The sequence below is a fragment of the Suricata suricatta genome, chromosome 13 (genome assembly GCF_006229205.1).
Source record: "Suricata suricatta isolate VVHF042 chromosome 13, meerkat_22Aug2017_6uvM2_HiC, whole genome shotgun sequence".
Classification (NCBI taxonomy): Eukaryota; Metazoa; Chordata; class Mammalia; order Carnivora; family Herpestidae; genus Suricata; species Suricata suricatta.
In genome coordinates, this window is record NC_043712.1 from 5,403,578 (window position 1) to 5,422,666 (window position 19,089).

General features: G+C 55.4%; 1 protein-coding gene across 1 annotated transcript in view; it reads right to left on the reverse strand.

The window, feature by feature from the left end:
• The window catches only part of NCS1 (neuronal calcium sensor 1), a 30,336-nt gene that overhangs the window by 4,385 nt on the left and 6,862 nt on the right, over positions 1-19,089 (reverse strand). The window contains exons 4-8 of the mRNA XM_029921061.1: positions 13,208-13,346; positions 11,830-11,908; positions 10,007-10,095; positions 9,684-9,761; positions 6,517-6,634 (exon numbers count right to left, since the gene is read on the reverse strand). Coding sequence (XP_029776921.1) covers positions 6,536-6,634; positions 9,684-9,761; positions 10,007-10,095; positions 11,830-11,908; positions 13,208-13,346 — 484 coding nt within the window. The 3' untranslated portion in view covers positions 6,517-6,535. The remainder of the gene's footprint in view (positions 1-6,516; positions 6,635-9,683; positions 9,762-10,006; positions 10,096-11,829; positions 11,909-13,207; positions 13,347-19,089) is intronic.

Here is a 19,089-nt window from a genome sequence, read left to right on the forward strand (position 1 = left end):
GGAATTAGTCACCAGGGAAACAAAAAAACCACAATCACACCAGCTAGGATGGCTATCCTCAAAACACAGGGCTGTCCCACGTGTCGGTGAGGGTGTGGAGAGATTAGAACCCTCACCGTCGCTGGCGGGAACGCAAGATGGCCAGCCTCCGTGGCACACGGTCGGTGGAACCCCAAAAAGCTCAGCACAGTTACCATAGGATCTAGGGGTATACTCCAGAGAACCGAAACTGAGGACTCAAATCTCTGCACACCCACGTTCACGGGAGCATTGTCCACAGTGGCCAAAAGGTGGAAACCCAGGTGTCCATCGATGGGGAAGCAGCTAAACTGTGGACCGTCCAGACAGTGGAGTCTCACTCAGCCAAAGAGAGCAATGAGGTCCCGACACCCACGGCAACGTGAGTGAGCCTGGAAGACGTTACGCTAAGTGAAAACCCAGATGCCAAAAGCCACAAGCTGCATTTATATGAAAGATTTCTTTGATATGAAATGTCCCAAGTAGGCAAAGCCATAGAGACAGAAGGCTGTAGCGGGCTTGCTGGGGGAGGAGAGGGAGAAACTGCTTAATGGATACGAAGTTGGTTTTTTTATTTATAATTATTTACTTTGAGGGAGAGGGAGCGAGTGCACAAGCCGGGGAGGAATGGAGAGACAGAGGGAGAGAAAGAGAATCCCAAGCAGGATCCGCACAGTCAGCGCAGAGCCTGATGCAGGGCTGAAGCTCACAAACCCTGAGATCAGGACTTGAGCTGAGATCAAGAGTCAGATGCTCATGTGACTGAGCCAACCAGGCGCCCCTGGATATGGAGTTTTATTTTGGAGAGATGCAGACGTTTTGGAACTGGTGATTTCACATCACTGTGAATGTACTAAATGCCACTGAATTGTTCACGTTAAAATGGTTCGTTTTGGGGGTGCCTGGGTGGCTCTGTCGGTTCAGCACTGGACTTTTTAATTAATTAATTTTTAATGTTTTATTTATTATTTTTGAGAGAGAGAGACAGAGCACGAGTTGGGGAGGGGCAGAGAGAGAGGGAGACACAGAATGGGAAGCAGGCTCCAGGCTCTGAGCTGTCAGCACAGAGCCTGACGCGGGGCTCAAACTCACAAACTGAGATCATGACCTGAGCCGAAGTCAGACACTTAACCGACTGGGCCCCCCAGGCGTCCCCGGCATCTGACTCTGGATCTCCGCTCAGATATTGATCTCAGGGTTGAGTTCAAAGTGGATGTGGCACCTATTTTAAATAAATAAAATAAAATGGCTAATATCGGGGCGCCCGGCTGGCTCAGTCAGTAGAACGTGCGACTCCTGATCTCAGGGTTGTAAGTTCAAGCCCCACATTACTTTAAAAAAAAAATCTTACAAAAATTTTTTAATACAATGGTTAATTTTGTGTCATGTGAATTTCGCCTCAGGATGTTTGAAAACGGCAGCCTGAGGGCACCTGGGTGGCTCAGTCGGTTAAGCCTCCGGCTTCGGCTCAAGTCAGATCTCACGTTCGTGGGTTCGAGCCCTGTGTCAGGCTCTGTGCTAAGCTCTAGCTCAGAGCCTGGAGCCTGCTTCCAGTTCTGTGTCTCCTTCTCTCTCTGCCCCCCCCCCTCTCATGCTCTGTCTCTCTCTGTATTAAAAATAAATAAAACATTAAAAAAAAATTAAAAAAAAAAAAGAAAACGGCAGCCTGGAGACTTGCACTGTGGCTGCCGTCAGCGGCGGCCACAGACCCTTCCCGTAACTGCTCCGCTTGAATCACAGGTCCCTGCTGCCCGAACGCACCGGTGTAGGTGTCTGACCCAAAAGGGGTCATTTCCCGGATCTGCTGAGATGACCGTAAAGCGTCAGCCGGGCCAGCCAGCAGCTGGCTGGCGGTGACCCTGGTGGAGCAGGATGTCCCCACGGGACCCGAGCTGGGGTGGCTGCTGGGGTGCAGGTGACAGAAGAGTCACCCAGCGGGAGGCCCGCGCCCCCCTCCATGCCAACGCCGTGGCGCCCGGCTAAGTGTCCCATCACATGGGCTGCCTTCTGTGGCGGCCTGAGCTCTTCCGATCCCCAGGATTGTATCTGCGGGTTAGAACCACAGGCGTGATGCAACCCACGGAATGCATTTAAGTCCATCAACCCACGACCGGTCACCTCTGAAGGATGTTAGAAATCCATCTCCTCTGAAAGAGAGGAAGAATGGAGTATCCTGCTTTCCCTATGATAAATGAGGCTGGGCAGTAACCGCGGAGTCGATGAGGGGAGTTTCCCAGGACAGACATAACCAAGCTCACCGCGAAGGACGGACAGCTGTGGAACACCACCGACCGACCGAGTGAGTGAATGAGGGTAGGGCTCATCACCAGCGGCGGCCGACGCCACCAGACCTCACCTGCTGCCCGGGGGACACGCGCAGCCCAGCGCGGGAGGCGCTCTTGTCAAAAGTGTTGTCAAGGTGAGTGCCGGGTAAGCCGGCTGAGCTAACTGCCCGTTTCCGGGAAGAACAGGAAACCAAAGGACGTGTTAAAACCACAATTGCGGGGGCGCCTGGGTGGCTCAGCCGGTTAAGCCTCCGGCTTCGGCTCAGGTCAGATCTCACGTTCGTGGGTTCGAGCCCCGCATCAGGCTCTATGCTGACTGCTAGCTCAGAGCCTGGAGCCTGCTTCCGGTTCTGTGTCTCCCTCTCTCTGCCCCTCCCCCTCTCATGCTCTGTCTCTCTCTGTATCAAAAATAAACAAAACATTAAAAAAAAACACGATTGCGGAGCACAATCGGCAAACCTCAGAGGTAGGAGACTCCACGGAACATGTTTCTCGACAAATAGCAAGCAAAAAAAAAAAAAAAGGGAGGGGGAGACAGATTACAATGAACTTGACCTATCAACCAATTGCAATAGGTGGAATTTATTCAGATTGTTTCCAATAAACAAAACACTGCGAGGTCACGGGAAATGGGAAGACGAGCTGCAGACAGAGGGGTGGGGGTGGGTAGTAGAGAATTACTACTGATTGTTTTTGCTATTATGGATTTTGTAAAAAATGTTATCTTTTTGAAATACGTCATGAAATATTTATGTCTGAAATGATATAATGTCTTGAATTTGCTTCAAAAGAACCACTACGAATTGAAGGTGAGCATGGAGGGCAGAGATGGTACAAGGTTGGTGATTCTGAAGCTGGGCGATGGGTAATGAGATCACACCATTCCTTCTATCATTGCCTGTCACTGAGAAGGTTTTTTTGGGGGGGCGCCTGGGACGCTCGGTCGGTTAAGCATCCGACTTCGGCTCAGGTCATGATCTCACGGTTCATGGGTTTGAGCCCCGCGTCGGGCTCTGTGCTGACAGCTCGGAGCCTGGAGCCCGCTTCGGATTCTCTCTCCCTGTCCCTCCCCTGCTCACACACTCTCTCTCTCTCTCTCAAAATAAATAAGTAAATAATAGCAATAACAACAAAATCCACTTTACGATTTCCAACAACCTAAGTGTCCCAAGCACAGGCCTGGGTAAATGACAGCCCAGCCACACAGCAGAATACTATGCGGCTATTAAAAATGATGGCCTCGAACATTTTTACAGATGCAGGAAAACAGACAAGGTTTGGTCCCCCAGTAGTTCAGTGAAGTCTATGGCAGGAGCTTACCTACCATTATGATACATCAGGAATCTGCGAATAAATAAGTAAATCACAGAAATGATGGAACACGAGTTGGACGTAATTACTGTCCAGTAGGTTTGAGGACAAGCCTGAGGAAAGGAAGAAGGTCATTTTCAGGGCAAACTTACAGGAAGGTTGTGTGAGAAAACTTATCAAGAAGATCAAGTAACATCTCTTTGGCCGCCACGTGGCCGGTGAGGCGTGAAGGAAAGGCAGTGTAGACACAGCAGGACATAGACTTTGTGCCAAGCGGGTAAAATATGATAAAGATCTCTTTTCTTGGGGCGCCCGGGTGGCTTGGTTGGTTAAGTGTCTGATTTTGGCTCAGGTCATGATGTCACGGGTTCGTGAGTTCAAGCCCCGCGTCAGGCTCTCTGTTCTTAGCACAGAGGACCCTTCAGATCCTCTCTCTCTACCCCTCCCCCGCTCTCTATCAAAAATAAACACTAAAAAAAACTATTAAAGAAATCTCTTTTCTTAGTGTTGAGGTGCCAAAAGAAAACATAAACATTCCCTATAAGTTCGTTAAAAACAAAAACAAAAAACCAACCACCACCATATGGTTGTGAGTTCACTGCCGCTGCGGAAATACAAACACATATGTATTCGCAGAAAACCGTGAGACGAAAACAATTAGGCAATTCCAAAATAATCGCAGGCCGTGGAGAGACTAGTGACACCATGTGACTTCCTCGGGGGACAGACGCATCCAGAACGTAGGTCTGGACCACTTTTTCCAGGGCCTGCGGGACACAGAGCAGCGCTGTCACGTGACAGTCGCCAGGAGGCCGCTGGTATCAGAAACACACAAAAGGGGGCTCTGGGAAACGACGCAATGGATCACCCGCACCGGGGGACCCGGAGCCACACACGGGGTGCTTCTGAGATTGGAGAAGCGACGTGAAGATTCCTGTAGACACGGGTTTGATTACCTGTCCCCATGTGACCCAGTTACTGAGGATTCAGTGTCTGTGAGTGCCCAATTCTTTTTGAATCACTCTGGACGCAAAAACGCGCACTGTGGTTACCTCTGGGGAAATACATGAAGGTTTTTAAAAATAAACTTTTTGTATGGAGGTGTTCCTTCTTCAAGATATTTTTTTTCTTTTTTTTTTTAAGATTTTATTTTTAGAGATACCCAGCATGAGGCTCAAACTCACGGCCGTGAGATCAAGAGTCACATGTTGCACCTGACGGAGCCAGTCAGGGCCCCTCAACCTACTTTGTGATGTCTCTTCAATGGAAAAGGATTTCTTGTGTGAAACCATCATCATCATCATCACCGTCATCAACATCATAAAAGCTTTGGAACAGCCTAAACCTCCGAAAGAGTCAGCCAATCAGATCTGATAATACATACAAAGCGTGACACAGTGAGAACTCAAAGGCGACCTGGCATTCAAACACCAATCAGTGCCATTCCTCAGGTCAACCACCAAACAGAGAGACAAATCAGATGAGCATCTTGACGCAGAAAAAGCTTTTTATAAAATTCAATGCTATTCATGATTATTGTTTTATTTACTTAAGTTATCTCTATACCCAGTGTGGGGCTCGAACTCATGACCCTGAGACCAAGCGTGGCACGCTCTTCTGACTGAGCCAACCAGGCACCCCACTGTTTGTGATTTTTAAAAAAATCAACTCTTAGGAGGGCGCCTGGGTGGCTCAGTCGGTTGAGCATCTGACTTTGGCTCAGGTCATGATCTCGTGGTTCATGGGTTTGAGCCCCACATCGGGCTCTGTGCTGACAGTTCAGAGCCTGGAGCCTGCTTCCAATTCTGTGTCTCCCATTCTCTCTCTGCCCCTTCCCTGCTCGTGTTTTGTCTTTCCCTCTCAAAAAATAAACAAACATTAAAAAAATTTTAATAATAAAATAAAATAAAATAAAAAATAACTCCTGGCAGACTAGAAAGGGAAACTTTCTAAATCTGATAAAAACCTTTCAACAGAAGACCTATACCAGACATCCTAATAATAATTATCGAATTAATTATAAATTAACTAATCTAATAGTCAATTCTTGAAATTTTTCCCCCAAGACTGAGTTCAGACAGGAATGCTCATCTTCTCTACCCCCTAGGGGGCACTGTGCTGGAAGGCCAGCCAGCAGCACAAAGAAAGAGATGACGGAAAAGAAACAGAGAAAGAAATAAATTCTAAGTCCCAAAGAATCAAAGGCCGACTCTCCGATTTGATAAGTGACATTAGCAGGATGATAGATATGTGAGCAATCTACAAAACCCACGTGAATTTCGGGGCGCCTAGGGGGCTCAGTCGGTTGAGCTTTTGACTCTAGATTTTGGCTGGAGTCACGATCCCAGGGTCATGGGATCGAGCCCCGCATCAGGCTCTGAGCCGAGCTTGGGGCCTGCCTGGAATTCCCTCTGTGGCACAATGTGGAGGCTATAACAGAGAAGGGGCGGAGAGAAGAGGTCGGAGAGATCGAGGAAGAAGGAGGAAGAGAGGTGTCTCTCGAGCGATGGCCTAACACTTCCAGAAAACCCGCCTGCATAAAAGGAGAAACCGTACTTGAGTCACGAACAAGAGAGGCCGGGAGCCGGACTCCGCCGGCAGCTCCACATGGACCCTGGTCCTGGCCGACAACGTTGTCATTCAAAGCGATTTCAATCCAGGGAAACTGATTCAAGCAAACTCTCGGGCTGAATCTGGGCATATAAAAATGTCTAAATGCAGGCGCTCCAGTAGATTTGAACTTGACCTCCAGGCCACTTCCTTACTAGCTCGGCTCCGGCTGGACAGCCCCAAGTACTGCCAGGGGACCCAGTACTTACCTGCCAATCCTAGGTGTCCTTTGACTGGGGCTTCCCCCCTCGGCCCCCCCCTCCCCCGGGCCCCAGGTCCCCCCTCCACTCACCCCGGCTCTGGGCCCTGGACTATACCAGCCCGTCATAGAGGGACAGCGCCTGCACGATGGAGGGGTCTGCCTTCGATCCTTCCTGGAACTCCTGCAGGGTCAGCTTCCCGTCGGCATTCTGCAGGCAGAGAGAGAGACAGCTACAGTGGAGGGACACCCAGGCTCCTGGGATAGGGGCTTTGGGGCCAGACCCCGGACATCCCCTGCCCAAGCCCGGCCCGGGACTGTCGGGGGGGGGGGGGGGGGGCTGAAGGCAGTGCAGCTCGCTAGGTACGAGGGGTGGGGCCTCAGACAGACCTGGGCACTTCCTGCCACGGTGACCTTGGGCACGTGACCCACCTCCTTGGGCCTGGGTTTCCTCACCTGGGAAGGAGGGATAACTACACGGCTTCCTCGGGGCACCGGGCCAACTGCTCTGGGAGCCTAAGAGGCGCAAAGTGTCCCTAACTCCATCCTTATTATCCCTGTGATGAAGTCCCATAAATGGCAGTTAATTCCAAAGGGCTGAGAGCCTAGTGCCTTTCTCTGGGGTCACGCTTTGAAGGGGATCTAAATGATTCTCAGAGGACGCCTGGGGGGCTCAGTCAGCTGAGCATCTATCCAACCTCAGCTCGGGTCATGATCTCGGCGATCTGTGAGTCTGAGCCCCACATGGGGCTCTGTGCTGTCAGTGCAGAGCCCGCTTTGGATCTTCAGTCTCCCTCTCTCTCTGCCCCTCGCTTGCTTGCGCTCTCTCTCTCCTTCTCTCTTAAAACTAAAGAAACAGGGCGCACGGGAGGCTCAGTTGGTTGGGCATCTGACTTTGGCTCAGGTCATGACCTCATGATCCGTGAGTTCAAGACCCGTGTTGGGCTCTGTGCTGACAGCTCAGAGCCTGGAGCCTGCTTCCGATTCTGTGTCTCCCTCTCTCTCTCTCTGCCCTTTCTCCACTCATGCTTGGTCTCTCTCTCTGTCTCAAAAATAAACAAACACTAAAAAAATTTTTTTAAAAGCCAGAAAACCCAAAAAACTAAAGAAACAGTTTAAAAAAATAAAAAATATCTCTGTATCAAAAATAAATAAAACATTTAAAAAAATAAAAATAAATAAAAAATAAAAAAATAAAAAAAGTAAACCACTCCCAGAGCAGCCTATAGGGGACCCCGGAGACCTGGGAGGAGACCGTGTGGACCTGAGTGGGTCTCTCCGGATAGGGGTGATTTGGGCCAGAATCCCTCCCCCTGGGGGAACTAGCAAGGAAATTTGTGAGAGGAAAAAAAAAAAAAAAAGGCCTGAAGACCAGCCACCCTCCTGTCCCCAGGGAATGTGGGCAGTAATGGGAGCTCCTATGGCGCAGTGAGGCAGGAGGGTTGCACACTGCAGGCCCCGTGGATACACTGCTAGTGTGCACGCTTGGTCTCATGGGCTCTTCGTGGCCACCCTACAAAGAGTTGCTGCTCTTACCCCCTTTTCGCTGGGAAGGAAACTGAGGCCCGGTCACCTAACTGGGGAAGGCAGAATTTACAACGGGCTGGGTGGGCCACGGGCTTTGTTTCCCTAAGTAAGGGAAACAGGAGTCAGGGGGATTCAAGAGAAGTGTGTGCCCTGGGCATTCAATAGCATTGAACCTGGGGGCGCCTGGGTGGCTCAGTCAGTTGAGCCTCTGACCTCAGCTCAGGTCATCTCTCGGCTTGTGAGTTCAAGCCCTGAGTTGGGCTCTCTGCTCTCAGTGCAGAGCCTGCTTCGGACCCTCTGTCCCCCTCGCTCTCTGCCCCTCCCCTGCTTTCTCTCTCTCTCTCTCAAAAACAAATAAACATTAAAAGAAAAAACAGAGTTATTTTACTTTAAAAAAAAACTTGATATAAACAGGGATTTCTTAACCCAGGGTTAGAGGCTAGAATTCAGCAGATTTGTGAGTCCAGATGGGAGAAAAGAGGTCTTTTTTGTTTGTTTGTTTGTTTGGTTAGAGAGTGTGTGCACATGTGCGCAGACTGGGGAGGGACAGACAGAGAGGGACCGAGAATCCCAAGCAGGCTCTGTGGTATTTTCTTGGAGCCCAATGTGGGGCTCAAACTCATGAACCGCAAGATAAAGACGCGAGGCAGTCAAACGCTTAACCAACTGAGCCATCCGGGTGACCCTCTATTCACTAACTCCTAACTGAGATTTAGCTTTTCTTTCCATGATGACAGTAGGTGGCAACGCCCAACAGAACTAGCAGTGACTGTGACTGTCACCCATGCAGCTCCTGGGTATTTACATAACACGTCACAGTTACTGCAGGATCACGAGTGCCTAGCACCCCCTTGAAATTGTGGGGCAGTTACGCTCGCTGCTATGCGTTCTTATTTCATAACTCCATAATGCAGTCCAAATAATGCTGTACCACGAGATCCTTTTTAAAAATATTTTGGGGGCACCTGGGTGGCTCAGTTGGTTAAGTGCCTGACTTTGGCTCGGGCCATGATCTCACGGTCCATAAGTTCGAGCCCCCAGTGGGGCTCTGTGCTGCCAGCTCAGAGCCTGGAGCCTGTTTTCAGATTCTGTCTCCTCTCTCTCTGCCCCTCCCCCTCTCTAAAATAAAGATTAACAAAATAATAAAATAAAATAAAAAATATTTTGGTGGCTGTAACCCAAAATCATTAGCTTCCTTTTCGATCCTATGGGTTTGATTTGATGCACTGAAAATCATCCTGAGACCCGCACAGACCTCGCCAGTACGTCAAAGGCGCCCATGGCAAGAAGTGAAAAAGGTTAAGGATCTTAGTGGAGGCTGGGGCTCCCGGGTGACTCAGTCTGTCAAGCGTCTGATTTTGGCTCAGGTCATGATCTCACGGTTCCTGAGTTCAAGCCCCACATCCGGCTCTCTGCTCTCAGAGCAGAGCCCACTTCGGACCCTCTGTCTCCCTTTCTCTCTGCCCCTCTCTCTCCTGCTTGTGCTCTCTCTCTTTCTCTCTCTGTCAAAAATAAACTTAAAAAACAAAGAATCTTAGTTGAGGGGAGAAAAAGTGTCAACAAACTTACTTAACACTGTGGGCATTTGATGGGGACAGGTGCCGACCAGTGGATGACTCAGCAGGCCAAGCCACCGCCCCGGACACCTGTGCGTTTATAAGGGTCCGCTGTGCACTGCCCGCCCACCCCCGACGCCTTACGCTGCCGAGGACCCGTCTCCCCACCGGACTCACCTTGTCCATCATGGCGAAGATCCGGTCTACCCTCTTCTCGGGGGTGTTCTCCTCCTCGGGGAGCTCCACGGTGTTGCCCTGCCAGGGGGAGGCAAGGTGGGCGGTGGGTTCCCGGCCAAAACCCTGCCGCCCACATCTCGGCTGCTTCCGGATGCGCACTGCTCTCCCTCGGACTCCCCACTCTGGAACACCCCGTCTCCTCCCGCCCCACCGTTGCCTGGCCAACTCTCACCCCGGGCAGGAGAGCAGCTGTGCGGCCGGGCCCTGTCCCTAAATGTGACGCCCCTCCTGCCGCTCCTACCCATCGGGCCCAGGGGGCTCACCACCATCTGGTAAATGGCGTCCACAATGTCCAGCATCTCGTTCCTGGTGATGTAGCCGTCGTTATCCAGATCGTAGAGCTTGAAGGCCCCTGTGCGCAAGCAGAGGGGGCGGGGTCACCCCCAGCAAGCAGAGGGGGGCGGAGTCATCCCGGGCGGGGCAGCGCTGCCACGCCCCTCAGGGCGGGGTCACCCCATGGGGCCGAGCAGCTCTGCCACGCCCCTTCCTCTGGCCCTCCCACACGTAAGAGACCAAGGGCTCATCACTCTACAGCAAGGAGGATTCCCATCAGGACAATCGGATGGAGGGACAGACAGCTGTACATTAACACACACCCCATTTCAACTAGGGTCAAAAAAAAAAAAACAGGGGCGTCTCGGTGGCTCGGTGGGCAGAGTGTCTGACTTTGGCGCAGGCCATGATCAAAGGGGTCTGTTCATGAGTTCAAGCCGCACATCAGGCTCGCTGCTGTCAGCGCAGAGCCCGCTCGGGACCCTCTGTCTCTCTCTCTCTCTGCTCATCCCCCACTTGTTCCCTCTCGATCTCTCTCTCAAAATAAATAAACTTAAAAGGAAAGCAAAAGTAGAAAAGGGGGCTCTGGGTCTGCCAGCGCGGAGGCTGAGGCCGGGGTTGAGCGGGGCAGGGACCAGGAGGACCCCCATGATGACGCCCCCTCCTCTCCACCCACTGGCCTTCCACAATCGTGCAGCTTCGAGCTACGGCTGACTCAGAAAGTCAAATAATACCCCCAGGATGGGGGTGGGGTGTAGCTTTTACATGAATAAAATCCTCCTTTATTCCAAAAAAAAAAAAAAGAAAGAAAAGAAAGAGAAAGAAACGGCAGGCATTTCTTGTTGCCAACGCAACGCAGCAGAAAGGTCCAGGAGCGCGAGTTGTGGCTCTAGTGTTCCCATCCTCCCTCCAGGCTCCTTTGGCACCCCGTGTTCCAGCATGGAACCCTCTCCCCTGGCGCCTCACACATGCTGTTCCCCAGCCTGGAACTCTCTTCCCTTCTCCTGCCCCAGCCAGCTCTCCCCCAGCCCAGCCCAGCCCCTGACATTTTTTTTTAATGTTTATTTTTGAGAGAGAGAGAGAGACGCACACACACACACACACACACACACACACACACACACACACCCCAACTGAGAGCAGGGGAGGGACAGAGAGGGAGGGAGACACAGAATCCTAAGCAGGCTCCAGGCTGCAAGTTGTCAGCACAGAGCCTGATGTGGGGCTCGAACCCACAAACCGCAAGATCATGACCTGAGCTGAAGTCAGACGCTTAACCAACTAAGCCCCTAAGCTCCTGTCCCCTCACCCACCCCTTCCTGCCTCAGCTGCAGTTTTATGGGATTTTTCAAAACAATGTCCCAGAGCCAGACTGACGGTCGTGAGAGCAGGTGCCTGCCTGTTGGATTCCCCCTCGGACTCCCTGCCTCCCGCCCACCAGCAGGGACACGTGGCCGAGTTCGTCTGGAATCTGTTGGGGGAATGAGTGAATAAGTGGATGAATGAGACCAGTCCTCAAAACAGCGAACTCCTCTAAGAGGTGCAGCCAGTGCTGGAACTGGGGCTTCTAATTCGAAGCAACTGCCCGTGGCCCTCGCCTGCACCTGTCGCCTGCCCCATCTGTCCACCTGGCCTGGCTAAGCCACGTCCCTCCTGCGCGGCCACCTCCAGGAACGCTCCTCTGACCTGGAAAGGCAGGACATCTGTGCCGCTCTCTCAGCCCTGGACAGACAGCCCGGCCTGCGTATCTGGCCCCCCTCCAGCCTGGGACCAGCCAGCGGCCGCCTGACGGGACCCGGGCGGCAGGACTTACACCTCAGCTTCTCGTCCAGGGTTCCCCTCGAGGTCACCGACAGTGCCTGGATGAACTCAGAGAACTCGATCCGCCCGTCCTGACAGGAGAGAGGGGTGGGGTGGCCTCAGTCAGCACGGGGTCACCAGTCAGGCTGGACCTTGGGCGCCTGATGGGCAGCAGCAGGTACCAAATAACCCACGGCCAACCGACGCCCAAATGAGGAGGGTTGGGGGAGAAGGGAAAAGAGATGGGGTGTGGGGGGGGATTACAGATGGGTCAGGTCAGGTAGGAAGGACAGAAGAAGGACTGAGGCTAAAGGCAGAGCCCAGCTCCACATCTGATGGGAGAAAGAGCCGGAAGTCACCACCAACACACACACCCCCCTCTGGGCAAGAGCCGCCCGGAAACCACCTTCCCTTGACTTTGAACTAGAACCTGAGAGGCTTTTGAGGAGGGCAGGGCCCTCAACTGTTTAGTCCTACCTGTTTGTTTTGCAAATAGGGAAACTGAGGCCTGGAGAGGGCTCTTCCCAGGGCCACGCAGTGTGACCCTCAGCCTCGGGGCACCTGGGAGGAAAGCCAACACATGGCAGAACAGAAGCCATCGAGGGCCCAAAGTGCAGAGGGGGAAATCTAGTTACGGAAAGGCCACCGTGAGCCCGAGGGAGCCTGGGAAAACGCAGGTGTGGGCCAGGGGTGCTGAGGACCGCGGGCGCCCCCAACGGTGGAGATGCCACACGTCAGCACGGCCATCGCCAGGAGGGGACACATGTATCAACACAGATAAGCCTAGAAAACGTGCCGCTCAGCGAAAGGAGCCAAGCACAAAAGATCCCAGGGCCTCAGTTTCCCCATCTGCAAAACGGGGGGTTGGTTGTAAAGCCTCACTCAGAATGACCCATGGAAAATGCTTGGCACACAGTAAACGTTCAGCAAACGTCAGTTACGGCTCTAACCCCTCAGTTGCAGGGATCTGCATTTTGCGCTTGTGAGAAAAAGGTCCAGGCGTGCATGCGTGTACGTGTGTGTGCGTGCATGTGTGCATACAGACGTATAGGTGTGCATCATCTCTGTGTGGCGCATGTGTCATATGCATGCGTGTGCGCTTGTGCGCAGGTGCGTGCATCAGTGCATATGCATGTGTGTGTGCGTGCACGTGTGTGTGTGTGTGTGTGTGTGTGTGTGTGTGTGTGTGTTCCTTCTCCAGAAGCAAACGTTGGCCGCGGGGCGTGGGTGTGGAGACGCCGCGGGTGCCCACAGGAGCTGAGCAGGCAGGGGGTGGGGGCAGGCTGTGGGGGAGGGGACACCTTCAGGAGCTGAGCAGGCTGGGGCTGGGGGCAGCATATGGGGGAGGGGACACCGGGGCAGGTGCAGGCCCCTCTCAGTCCCCAGCTCACCTTGTTTTCGTCAAAGACGTTGAAAACAAATGTAGCAAACTTGGTGGGGTCTCCAAATGGGAAGAACTGCTTGTAGATTTTCTGGAAGCCTGCGGCATCCAGCTGCCCGCTGGGGCAGTCCTTGATGAAGCCTTTGTACCTGGAGGTGGCAGACGGGGCCAGAGTGGGTAAGAGAGGTGCCAGCATCGCCCCCCTGCCAGGGGTTCCCACCCAGTGTGCCCCCCACCACCAGCCTGCTCAGCTGCTGTCCTTGCCCCCCCAGTCCTGTTCAAAGAGACAGCGCCACGTCAGGGTGCTGGTCACAGGCCTGGACGTGGTGTCACGGGCCCACCCCACCTCTGCTCTGGCTAGCTGTGTGACCTGGGCCAGGTGACCACACCTCTCTGAGCCTCATCCAGACGAGGGAGATAAGACTTGCTGCCGTGAGGATTAATCTGTACACGGTGAAGAGAGCACCTGCCCCCCGACCCCAGCCCTGCACTCCACACAGCGGGGCTAAAACAAAAACCCCCACGAATGAGCTCCCCCCCCAGTCACATTCTTACACCAGGGCATGCCCGCCTCCCCAGCGTCCCCGAGCCCCTCCCGGGCTGGCTGGTGGGCAGAGCCACCATATGGGGCCGGCAGCTGGCTCCTCCCACACGCTTGCACCCTCTCCTCCATTACACACCCCCCTTCCCCCACGGCAGTTCCCAGGGATCCGTGCTAATGGACACAGGAGCGGGGCAGCAAACTTGGAGGGCACCCCGGTTTGTCCCCACTGGACTTGTCCCTCCTGCACCCCCAGCACCCGGCCCAGGGTTCTGCAGCTACGGGCAGCCACCCGATGGCCACATGGCGCTGGAGTCCAAACCCAGCTTTGCCATTTGCCGGCTGTGCAACCTCGGGCCAGTGTCCTCACCCCTCTGAGCCTCAATCTCCTCATCCCTAAAAAGGGACAGCTGTCCCATCTGTCCTGTCGGGATCAGATGAGACGCAGCATCCTTAACACAGGGCCGGGCGTTAAAAAAACATCCATAACATGATCTTTCGTATTATGAACTCAGATGAGCTGTCGTAAACCAATTCATGAGCTGGCGCCTGGGCGTAGCTTAGCAACCCAGCTGGAGGAGGGAGGAGGAGGAGGAGGGTTCCCAGCATGATGGGAAGCTAGAGGGGATCAGCTATTATCTGCTCCCCGCCCTTCCCTCGCTGGGCCCCTCTCTGCAAACCCACTCTCCCCACACGCCCACCACGGCCAGTGAGCAAGCCTACAATGAAGCCAGTTTCCCAGGGAGGCTCGGGAGGGGCGGATGCACGTCCTCCAGCCCCAGGCGGGAGCTGAGGCAGGGGGGTCGAAGGCGAACACTTAAGAGGCCAGAGGCTCGCTGAGACGGTCACCTGCCCCACTGGTCTGTTGTGAGACCCTCGTGAAGGTGCCCTTCTCCGCTCATGTCAAGGGAGGCGACTCCGGGCACCCTGCGCTGGGGCCCGTTCATAGAGGGAACTTCTGGAGAAGCCGCTGCCCTCCTACCCACGGGGCCCGATCTAAGGGGCCTGGGTGAGCGCTGCACTCACAAGGACCTGTAGGGACCCACAGGACCCTGGGGGACAGGCAGCCTGAGGCCAGATGTCAACAAGAAAACAAAACTCTCCGCAGGGATGAGGGGTGGTGGGGGCAGGGGGAGTGGGGAAGGTGGGACAGGGGAATGGGGCTCCACGCCTGGGGTTGGGCAAGAGCGGGCGCCCACGGCCAGCGGGAGGCCGTGAAGGAGGCCAGGCCTCCGCGCCCCTCCCCGTCTCCCCCCACTGGGCACGCGGAGGGAGCAGAGGCCCAGGGAGGCCGGGGTCCCTGCTCAGTAACAGGATGGCGGCCCCATGTCACCCTCTGCCCGGACCTGTGGCCACAACCCCGTGCCAGGCGCCAAGCTTGGCCTTGGTGGCTGTTCCTCCCCCAGCGGCCACGCCAGCCCCACGCATGCGCGCACGCGCGGTGGGTTCAGGGATGCGGGGTCACAGCTGAAGGCCTGGAGGCAAGGGGTCGGGTGCCCCTCCCACCGCAGGTGCGAGGAGGGACCCAGCCTCATGCCCGTCCCTCCCCTAAAGCCTCCTTCCCAGCAGGGTGCTCTGGGCCCCAACTTCAGGCCTGGGCAGGACCCACGGCCAGGGAGAAGGAGCGTTTTAGGGACAAGACCCGATCCGTGACTCCAGGCCCCATGACCAGGACAGGTCCCAGGCAGGAGGAGGGGACAGGCCTGTAGCCCGCATGAGGGCCGTGTGGGGACATGCTCCAGGCTCCATCCAGATCACTGCAGGTGGGGGCCCCCCCAATGGGGGCCTCCCCCTGGGCTTCCCATCGCCCCACAATGGATCCTGAAAGACTGTGAAAAACAATAAAGACAAAGCCTTCCTAGGGGGTCCCCGTGGGGGTGCCTGGGGGCCGGCTCTCTGAGAAGGCACAGCGGGGGGCCCCAGAGCTGAGAGCAGCTGCTGAGAGCCAGCCCATCGCAGGCGTAACCGGGGGCAGGTGGGGACACAGGAGGGACAGCCTCCCTGGAGAGCCTTTATGGGGTACCAGCCCGCCCAATTCCCAGGGTGGGGGGGAAGCAATGGCAATGAGGGTTGACGCCGGCCCAGCCTCCTCATGCCAAGCATCTCCATGTTCCACATCGAACTGCACTTTCTAGAACTTGCTATTCATTTCCAGCCTCCAGGCCTTTGCCTGCAAAACTCAGCTTCTTTCTCTTCACGGGGCTCATCCACTCACCTACCATGGCCCAGCTTCGACGTCACTTCTGGGAATGCGGGCCAGGCCCCCCCACCCCACCCCAGAGCCTCCTCGGCTCCCTCACCCCTCGGGAGACCCCCTGCTCACTATATATCCTGTCTGCCTCCAGGCTGTGTGCCCATCGACCGTAACCTCTCTGACACTGCAGAGCCCCTGCCTAGCATGAGCCCTGGTGCGCGACGTGGACGGATCTCCAAGGAGATGGACAGACAGATGGATGGATGGATGGATGGGTGGATGGATGCATGCATGGGTGGACAGATGAATGGATGGACGGATGGACGGATGAACCCACGAACTGCCAGACAAGGGCAGAGTGAGACCTGGGTGTCCCGTGTCTTCTTCCCGCACCCCGAGGACCCTGGCCAGCACTTGAGAGCTTCCTGCAGATGGGCTAGAGAGCCACTGATGGACTCCCACCCTCTGTGGACTGGCAGGGACCTGGGGGCCCAGAGAGGGAGAGACGCTGGCTCAGGGTCACACAGTAAGTTAGCCGCAGGATCAGAGCTCCGGCCAGGCGGAAGCACCCCCGTCTGCTTCCCACACGCTGTGCAACACTGCTCATCATCGGAAGGTGGGGGCACCTTGCCTCTCCAGAGCACAGCCGGGGAGGGGGCAGATCTGAGCCGCCCAGACACCCCAGGCACCCCACCCTGTGAGCGTCACATCTCCGACGCGGAGACTTTTCACACCTTGGTCTGATGCAAAGGGGCGGTCCCCCCTCCACCCGCTGGCTGAGTCTGGCCCTCCCCACTGCGGGCGCCCCAGGTTGCTGCTGCCTCCAGATGAAGCTCCAGTCCAGGGAATTTCATCCCCGGGGTGACCAAGAGGCGTGACTCCACCCCCTCCCTACCCAGGGCCCCCCCGCAGCCTCAGGTTCCCACAGGCCGGGGCCCCCTCCCTCTCTCCTTCAGACGTGTTACCACCAGAAAACCTGCCCCAGGAAGCCAGGACCCCGTGAGCCAGGCCTGTGAGGGGGAGCCTGAGGGACCCCTCCCCTGCAGGCCCCCTCAGGTCCCCGGCTGGCTGGCAAAATAAGTGGCTTAGACCAGCTCCACTGACATTTGGGGTTGGGTGATTCTTGGGGGTGATTCTTGGGGGTGGGGGTCCGCCCTGCAACCATAGGACAAAGGCAGCATCCCTGGCCTCCATCTGCTAGGTGCCCGTAGCACCTGCTCCCAAGTGAGGACGACTAAACGTGTCCCCAGACGCAGCCGGATCCCGCCCCCCCAGGTGCAGGCACGCTCCAGTTGAGAAATACTGAACTAGATGGCCTCTGAGAAGCCCATGACCTTGAGGGGCTCTACCCAAGTGTCTGGCCTTCCAGCCTCTGCGGTTCTCATGACAACCACCACCGGGGGCTACTGAGAGCCAGGCACTCAGCTATGCGCTTTCCGGGCACAATTTCACACAATGGTCCCACTGAGCCCAGGAGACAAGAACTATTGTGCCCACTTTACAGATGGGGAAACTGAGGCTTAAGTCTTGCCTAGGCTCAGGGCCTTCACTCAGCGTACCTTCTGCTCGGCCCACTCTTCCCCTCCCTCCCCTGCTGACTCCCACTCACCCTTTCATTCTTGGCTTTGGTGTGTCCCTTAAAGAAGCCGCCTCTGGCCACCCCGGACGGAGCCACACCCCCAGCACCCTGCCCCTGGCCTGGGTCTCCATGGCTCCATGCACAGCTGTGCCTGGTGACTGACTCATGTAACCCATGTGACGGATAGTGAGACAGGGACCACATCTCCTAGTCCAGCCTGGAGTCTGCGGGGCCCAGCACTGTACCTGGCACACAGTAGGTGCTCAGTAAATGCTGTACGGAGTCACACAGCCAGCAAATGAGGCAGCCAGCACTAGGGCTCATTGGCGCACCTCTGGGCTTGTGTCAGATGGGGACAGAGGGCCGGGCTCAGGCATCCTGCCCTTCGAGGCCCCAAGCGCTCAGTGGGCCTGCTTTCCTTAGCACCTTCTGGTTGCTTCCAGACCTCCACCCAGGGTGGAGGCCACAGCAGTCCCAGCCTTGCTACCAGCACAGCTCAGGCCAAAGGGAGGGGGAGACACAAAAACAGTGCTGTTATCCATTTCCACCGCCAGCCAGCAACTTGGGGTGCCCAGCGCCATCAGGATTTCAGGGCCGGATCTTGGGGCCCAACCCCAGAATCCCCAGGCACCACTGAGGCCGGCTGGCCCTGGGGATCCACCATGCAAAACCCACTGTGACAGGGCCCCCACTTCAGACCAGGGCCCCAAGTGTGCAGCAGAAAGGCGCTGGGGAAGGATCTTTTTCTTGTATTGATCATTACTAAGCTCTGTGCTTATTGTCTCCTTTGGTGGCGCTGAGCACGCAGGAATTCTAGAACATAAAAGCGTTTAGGGGCGCCTGGGGGGCTCCATCGGCTAAGGGTCCGACTTTGGCTCAGGTCACGATCTCCCAGTTTGTGAGTTCGAGCCCCGTGTCGGGCTCTGCATTGACAGCTCAGAGCCTGGAGCCTGCTTTGGATTCGGTATCTCCCTCTTTCTCTCTCTCTCTCTCTCTCTCTCTCTCTCTCTCTCTCTCTCAAAAATAAACCTTAAAAAAGTTTAGTATTTATTTTAGAGCAGAAAGAACTGAAAAGGAAGGGCTCGGGCTCCCCTGTCAGAACCGGCTCGGTCCCAGCAGCATCCTTGACCTGCGTGTGACCCCAGGCAGGCAACTTCCCCTTTCTGAGCCTCAGTTTCCTCATCTGTGAGGTGGGAACCAATAGAGCACCGGCCTTCCAGGCCGATAATCGGCAGGTTGTACGCAGCCAAGACCGTCCTGAAGGCCCCACACGCTGACCTCCTGCCCGTGAGCTCTCCCACGCAGCGGAGCCCGAGATGCCGCGGGCCCCCACCCGGCCGCCCTGCGCTGCCCACCATCCCAAGGGGGAGGCTTCGGGGCACTAAAGCACTAAAAGCCCCTGATGTGCCCACTGCATCCAGCCACTCAGCCCAAGGCACGCATGGGGAGGCCATCTCTTACACAACCTTAACGGTTAGGGTGGTAAATTTTATATTATGTGTATCTCACCACATTAAAAAAAAACATAATTAAAAGCATTACAGGGGCGCCTGGGTGGCTCAGTTGGTTAAGTCTCCA